Source organism: Terrapene carolina, unplaced genomic scaffold (genome assembly GCF_002925995.2).
Source record: "Terrapene carolina triunguis isolate 2854851 unplaced genomic scaffold, T_m_triunguis-2.0 Scaffold85, whole genome shotgun sequence".
Taxonomy (NCBI): domain Eukaryota; kingdom Metazoa; phylum Chordata; order Testudines; family Emydidae; genus Terrapene; species Terrapene triunguis.
In genome coordinates, this window is record NW_020664436.1 from 1,836,000 (window position 1) to 1,843,861 (window position 7,862).

Genomic DNA, 7,862 nt, shown 5'->3' on the forward strand with positions numbered 1-7,862 from the left:
ATGGCAGGCTGGATGTCTCCATGCCAGGTGTAAAATCCAGAGAGGGCATGACTTTTAGACATGCTGAGCATACGCTGCTCCAGCCGATTTTCCTTGGGAGCTGCTGATGCTCAGAGCTTCTGAAAATCAGACGCATACAGAGGAACCTGCCTATAGTGAACTGAGATAGGGTAACTCCTTCGGGAGGGAGGGAGACTGCAAATCCAAGAGGTTCACGGGCAAACTGTAATCCCGGTTAGAGTCAAATCTCCTCAGAGAAAGGGTGACCTGGTTCTAGGTAAGAAGCAACGTGTGTGTGTGTGTGTGTGTGTGTGTATGTGAGAGAGAGAGAGAGAGAGAGAGAGATGGATTTGATAAGCGATGGGATAGATTGGAGAGGCAGACAACAGAAAGCAAGAGGTGGGGTGGATTAGAGAAGGGAAAGTTTAGAGACACATTGGAGATCAATGGGGTAGAATAGAAAGAGATTAGAGAGATCAAACAGATTAGAGAGAGAGGAGATGTACTAGAGAGAAGCTAAAGACAGAATAGAGAGAGATGAGATGGCAGACTTGAGAGGGAGATGATAGAGATGGGCCCAGGGTGCAGAGCCTGGATCCAGATCCCCAGCGTTCCAGGGTATATGAGCCCAGGGTTTTGGGTCTGGGCCATCTCTAACAGATATTGACTGAAATACCAGAAGCTGCTTATTTTGTGATAATAATCTGGCGTGTAGTGAGTGGCTTGGAATTTACAGGCCTGGGAGCAGTGATTCTTAAATTCACATCCTAACCCAGCACCCACTTGAGCTAAATTCAAGTTCACTTGGCCCTAACTGGGATGCTCTGTGGTTGCTTGACTGTTCTGGCCCCCCTGACTCTGGTTGCACCCTGTACATCCTTTCCCCTATTTCTCACTGCTGCATCACTGGCGGAGGCCATGGGTCCTAATCACACAGGTACCCAGGTGCCTCCAGTCTAGTGACATGATTTGGGGAAGAAAAAAAAGAGGAAATAACTTTACCATGTGTGCTGTTGCTATTAGCTGTTGGTGCAGGGCCTGTGACACACATTGGGGCAGCTATGCTTGCATCCAGGAGAGGGCAGTCGTGTACGTATCTACTAACCAGTTCGCTGCTTGCAGCGTGCATGAGCACTGACAAATTCCTTTTGCCTTTTCTTTTTCCCATACAGAGTGTGAACGGGAACCGCCCACCATCCCACTTGGTGTACGACCCATCAACCTTTGCCTTCCGTTCCCTCAGCACCTTGAAGCCCCTGAGCCCAATAGCTCCAGTTGAAGAACCGTCATGTGCCTACTGAAGGAGTTTCTCCGAAACCTCAGGAATTGTCGTACCACCCATCCCCCTGGCAGGGATGGGATGGGATGGGGGACGGGGACATCTTTGCAATAGCAATCTCCGTGGCAGTGGAGAAACAGGTGGATTTGCACCAGTGCCTAGTTTTACATCATTGGGAGTGAAATGAGCAAGTCTGCTTCATAAGCTACTGTGGAGCCATGAAGATGGTGTCAGCCACACGGACATGCCAGGTGTATTTAGCCCTCCAGGGCTAGCAGGCAGTCACTGCGTAGAGGGCAGCGGTGGAGACCGGGCAGGTTGCTACCGCATGCCCACCAGAACTGAGTAGATTTCTCCCCAGATGCTTTGCTGGAGGGCCAGCCGCTTCCCCCAAACTGAAGAGTTCTCAGGGCTGGAGACAGAGGTTGCCTAGGGCGCCCTACAAAGAGAATGGGGCCCTTCTGCAAGGTTGTTGAAATGATGCTCATTTGAAGCCCTGCTACAGTTGAGGGACCCTGGGAATTGGGGGGTGGGGAGTGTGAATGTAGAGCCTGCAGGTGCCTACCCTGATTATTCTGCTGTTGGGGCATTGATCCAATCTAAAGATGGTTAAAATGGGCAGGCAGATAGCACCGGCGTTAAGGGAATGCCCATCAGGGCCGGCTCTAGGCACCAGCAAAACAAGCTGGTGCTTGGGGCGGCATATTTTTAGGGGCGGCATGGCCGGCGCCAGAATGCCGCCCCTAAAAATGTGCCCCCGCCGCCCTAGCTCACCTCTGCTGCCGCTCGCGCGCCGCTACTCGCCCTCCCTCCCAGGTTCTCAAGCCTGGGAGGGAGGGGGAGCAGCGGCGCGCGAATCAGCTGTTTCGTGCACCGCGGCCGCTCGGGGTCTCCCCCTCCCTCCCAGGCTTGAGAGCCTGGGGGGAGGAGGCAGGGAAGGGGCGGAGTTGAGGCGGGGCCGGGGGTGGGGGTAATTAAAAAAAGGGGGGGGCGGCCAAACTTGTTTTTGCCTTGGGCGGCAAAAATCCTAGAGCCGGCCCTGCTGCCCGTGTCCTCTGCTGGGCTTTGCAGTGGGAAATCGAAGGTCTGTGCTCAGCTGACCATGGATACAGTCAGATCTCTGCTTTCAGCCCTCATGCTACAGGGCTAGAGTGACAAACTGAGTGGGGTGGGGCATCCTTGGAGCCCCTTTCCACTGGGGCTGTGTGCACCCTAGAGGTGTGGTGGGGTTTGGCATCGGGTATCTCCCTGTGACTGGCCCAAGACAGGGTTGAGTTTGGGGACACCACGCCACGTTCAGCAAAGTCCAACATGCTCTCTGGGAAGCTTGCTGAGCCCTCGTTCGGCCAGTACCTTGTAAACTGTGCTGTGGTGGATGCTGAGCTCACTTGAGTCTGGTCACACCAGCAGAGTAAATGATTTTGACACAGGTATGGCGGGTGGGAGCTCTTGTTGTCAAACCACAGCAATTTCCAGAGGGTAGGCATGTCACAGGCATCTCACAAGGCCTTGTCACTAGTGAGACTTGAACCAGTTTTGAGATCTCGCTGGACAGCCAGGTGGTTTGTGCCATGAACGATGCAGTTAACGTTGGGCTGCCCTTGTTTCACTTGGCTGAGCTGGGGAGGCCCCGTATTCGGTGCACTCAGATCCTGTGTCCCTGTCTGGTGCAGAAGCTCCTGTTCCCTGGATGCTCCCCCGCTCTGAGCAAGTGTTCTGAGCCGTGGGCAGGTGCAAGGGGGCGTAAGCTGCATCATTTGCAGGGCTGCAGGAACTTCCTCTCCTTCTCTGGAGCACGAGGGGCTCAGTAGAGGAATTGTGAGTTTCTGAAAAATTTCCACGCGCTCTTGTGTGGAGCGCTCTTTGGTGCCCCATATAAAATGAGCTGGCGGGCTCCCAGTCCCACTCTCCATGGACAGCTCACGTGGCAAACCAGTACTAACTGGCCTCTTTGCTGGGAATCTCAGCAGAGAGGCCAGCTGGATCACGGAGACTGAACTCCCCTTCCTTCCTTGCAGGTCCGAGTTGGGGCACATTGGCAGGAGAGGGCGGGGGGGGGGCGGCATTCGTGTTCTGATGCTGCCCTTGCTGTGACTAGAGGATTTCAGGGCTGCAGATAAAGTCCCTTTCACCAGCATTAAATAAAGGGCATTGGCTTGATTTATTCTCTGGGTGCGTCTGTTGGGAATGAAAGCTTTAGTGGCTACCGGCAGGGCGTGCTCATTTCAAAACAGATGTCGCTCCTAGTTGATCTTCCTCCCTGCGGGGGGAGGAGGGGTTTCAGTTTATACCCTCTTTTGATGATGCACATGATCTTTAACTGCTGCCGGATCAAGCTGGAGCATTGCATGGTGAGAGCTGTCCTCTCCTGAGGCCGCACCCCTCCATATTAAAGACGAGGGCAGCCATATCCTGGCTCCCTTTTCTGCATATTAGGTATGGGCCTCAAACTGCAAGTGTGGCCCTCAGTTGGGCAAGGTTTGGGTGCCCCCAACTCTAAGGCTTCAGTCGGTGCTGCTGGAATCAGACCCTGATCGCCCAGCAAGGTGAGGTGTTTTTATTGGCCCGAGGAGCTGCCGTGTGCTGCCATCTCTTACGATATTCCACGAGGTGGAACTGGAGAACAGAGAGTTCCTGTCAATATCGTTGCCTTTCTTTAGTACTTTTGTAACTTTTCTCTCTCTTTTCTTTTTCAATCAGAAAAAAAAAATAAAGTTAAACGTTAACCGCTGCTATATTCACGCCTGCTGTTGAGCTCGTCTCTTTGGCTTTTAAGGCTTGGGTGTGTTTACAGAGGGAATGGAGAATGAGACAACCACTGAGGCAGTACGGCCATCTCCAAATCTTCAAAAATCATGAGTCACGCCCCCTCCCCCCCCAAATCAGGAGTTTATTGGCTTAAAAACCCTGAATAAATATGTCGGGGGGGGGATTTGCTTTTTGGTTTCTGAGCCTTAAGGGTGCATTTGGGTCATGTTTTCAAGCTTTTCTCACAGCCATGAGGGCTACAAGGTTACTTTAAAAAAAAATGGATGCTGAGAGTCTCCCCTAATCATTTGGCTCTAGGAGCTGGGGCTTTAAGTTAAACGTCAAATATCACAATTCTTGCGCTAAGATCACAAGAGCTGGCAAAAGGGAATTTCTCAATCTCCTACAATAACAGTAATTGAATAAATAGCTTGCATGTGTACAGCTCCTTTCAGCCCTGTGGATTCCCAAGTACCTTGTGCAAACTATACCCAGGGATCATGTCACCCACTATAGAAATGGGGGTTGATGTGTGAACAAAGCACGTTCTAACTCAGCATAGCTTCTTTTTGGCTCCTCCTGATTCCTGGGATCTCACAGCTTCAGAGTGAGCCCTTCCCCTATTGCACACAGCTCGGGGGAAGGGGGAGGTTGCTTGTGGTTGAGTAGCAGGGCAGCCCCTGTAACTTCTTTTCCCAGCCCTCACCCCTGCTACTAGTGTCTCTAGCTGGAGACGTGCAGGTGTTTCCCCTCAGAGCAGAAAACAGACTGTTGGGCTCTGTATGGGAAGCAACGTTGTTGTGCCTCGGTGTGGCCCAGAAGCTCCCTTTCTGCTGTCTTCACCATCCCTGGGGAGGCGGCTGGGGAGAGGGGAGCCGGATTCTCCATCGATCTTGGTGGCGTTCCTCATGAATTGCAGTGACATGAAAGGAGAATGAGGCCCAGGGCATTACAAACTGGTCTGCTGTATGCATCACATGACCAGAAAGCCTATTAACTTTAACTGGCCCCATTTCCAGGGCAAAGAGCTTGAGATGAGATCTGACCTTTTGGCTGCTTATCCAACTTGCCAATTCTTTTGAGTTTCATCCATCCCTATAGAAAGCTACTTACTATCCACTTGATCATCCAAAGTCCCCCCTAAATACGCTGAGCCATGTCCCCAGACCATCCTATGGGCTGCTTTACTATGACTGGGTTGAGTCACACCCGCAGTAGGCATGTCTTTTTCATCAGCCACACACTAGGAAACGTAAGGCATTTAAAAACCTGCTCTAAACGCTAGCTGGTGTTCCAGCACATTGCTCTCGCTAATAACCCAACATTAGGCAAATTCGAGGGTAAAACAGAAGTAATGCCACTGAAGCAAGGGGACTTACTCCAGGGTGGAACCTGGGTCAGTGAAATCATAATCAGGCCCAAGATAACTAATTGAAAAGCAAACACGCCATCATAATCCCTTCTTAGCCAGGAGGAAGGGGATATACAGTGGGGAGGGGGCTGATGGGCCTTGAGGTTCCCCTGCTTTGCAGCTCCATCACAGTATGTTTGTAGGTGCAGAGGGGGTATGTGTGTGGGGGGTGGGCAGGACATGTGTGTTTGGCGGCGGGGGGTTGTAGGTGGAAGTGTATGCATGTAGGATATGTGTACATGTATTGGGTCTGTTTGTAGGAGCAGGGGAGACAGCAACATTTCTGGAATGGGATCCTGCAGAATTTCAGTAATTTGCACTACGACCTGGCAGACTTTTTGGCACCCCTTGCACAGCTTGTCACGCCGATAAAGTCTCCTCAAATTGTATTGACTGAAAAGTCAAGAATTTTGAGAGCCTCATTCTGCACCTTTGAAGTCAGTGGGTGTTTTTGCTGTTTACATTAACAGACACATGATCTGGGCCTTAACTGGACAATTGTAATTAAAAACAAAGATGCTCCATCGCAAACTGCACTTCGTCATTGGACAAAAGTAGTTTTAATTCTGTTTCATAAGAAGTCACAGTCTGCTACCAAATGTTCTGATTCTACTTTCCTGGATGCCAGGGGCCAAATTCCCGCTCACTTAAATGGGTGCAGAGTCAGGCCTCTATTTTGTAAAAGGCTTAGCAAAGCAAGACCTCACTACTGACTCTGCCTTTGAATGTTTGCTGAGAAATGGCAAGAAGCCACCGTGCTTTATGTGTGAATTCCACATGGGCATAGTGGAGGTGAGCAAGGATCTATTGTCTGGGATTTGGGACAAGCAAGGGCAGGCTTCCCTCGATAACTCACTGCCCCATGATGCAATGGGCAAGTGGACTCACTAAGGGAGAGAGGAAATCTTCAAAGGCCAATGGCATCCTCAAAAGGAAAATGAGTCAGTATTTGTGAAGAGAACAAATGCATTTAAACAACAGGCATCTTGGCAAATAGATTTGAATTGACTTATTCAAGGGACAAGCAATGAGGTCAGGAAAGAAAAGACGTTGAGCGTTCAGGAGCTAGCAAATGGTGTAGCTGTAAGCCAGGCTGACAGTGCTTGACCACATGTTTTCAGTTAGCCCGGGACAGGATATGCAGATATCTCCGGACATACAAGGAGCCCAACAATCTGTTTTCCTTTTTGTGGCTGCAGCACATCACGGCCCACTATAATAATAGCTCTGTCTGTTAGCGGGTTGGCCAGCTTGGTATCGATTGCCTGTCCCAATGCGACATGTTCACAACCTACTAGCTCCGAGGTCAAACGAGTGCAAGAACTGAAACTGCTGTGGGGGTGGAGTGCTGAGCTGAGAAACGCATAGAGGGATGTGTTTAAAAAGCATCTTATGTCAAATGCAAAGAGTAACCGCTTCTACTGGCAAAACATTCATCATCTTCAATAGAAGGAAATTTGCTTTCCACAGAGTGGCCCTCTGGGAATTTCAGTGTAATCACTATGCTACACACCACAGCCACCCTGAACTAACAGAGTAACTGATGGCAGTACTAGGTTGTCATCCTCTATCAGTGGTGCTGGACCAGTTTTCAGAGTGGAGGTGCTGAGCTGTGCCCCCCCTTGCCCCTGTCCGCACCTCTCACCGCCCCCTAGAGCTGGGGCCGGGAGCAGGGCCATGACTCTGGGAGGGGGGAACATGCACGGGGTAAGGCGGCCGAGGCTGGAGCCATGGCTGGGGGCAGATGTGGAGCCCCAGGCTGGGGCTGGCAGTGGAGCACCCAGGTGTGGGGCTGGCGGCCGAGACCCTGTGCAAAACCTGGGGGTGCTGCAGCACCCCCCGCGCCCCTAGTTCCCGCACCTATATGCTCTATGTGGGGATGGATTTCAGAGAATTTACTAACAGCAGAGGAATAGTGAGACTCAGGAATATTGGGTTTCATTTCAGGCTCTGAGGGGGCATGTTCTCTAATGGCCATACACCCTTCTGTCCCTCTTCCCCACAGACTAACCTCTTCTGCTCTGTGCCCTCCAACCTGTCGCAGCCCTATATCTTCTACCACTCGCTCCAGTCTTCCCCCACCCCGGCTCCTTATCCCAGTCTCCTTGCGCAGGCAGTCCCAGTGTCCCCCTCAGACCTCCTCGTCTGAGTCCCAGTCTCCCTCCCCAGGCTCTTTGCCTAGCCAGTCCCAGTCTCCCACACAGAGCACCTCATCTGATCTTAGTGTCTCTCCAACACACTCTCACTCCAGTCTCCCTCCCTGGGCACTTGTCCCAGTCTCAGCCGTAAGAAAGTTTTGACATGGGCAAAACAATGTCGTTTTCCTTAACCCCATTCTTAGAAATGGCTGAGCCAATTTTGCTAAAACTTTCCAAAAACAAGTCAACCCCAGGCAGGCACGTGGCATGGAATATTTCAGCCTGA

At 51.4% G+C, this 7,862-nt stretch overlaps 1 protein-coding gene across 2 annotated transcripts in view; it reads left to right on the plus strand.

Moving 5' to 3' along the window:
* The window catches only part of LOC112105407, a 78,756-nt gene extending 76,772 nt beyond the window's left edge, over positions 1-1,984 (plus strand). For both annotated transcript variants that reach the window (XM_024198183.3, XM_024198184.3), the window contains exon 5: positions 1,173-1,984. In XM_024198183.3, coding sequence (XP_024053951.1) covers positions 1,173-1,301 — 129 coding nt within the window. In that variant the 3' untranslated portion in view covers positions 1,302-1,984. The remainder of the gene's footprint in view (positions 1-1,172) is intronic.
* The last annotated feature ends 5,878 nt before the right edge of the window (positions 1,985-7,862 follow it).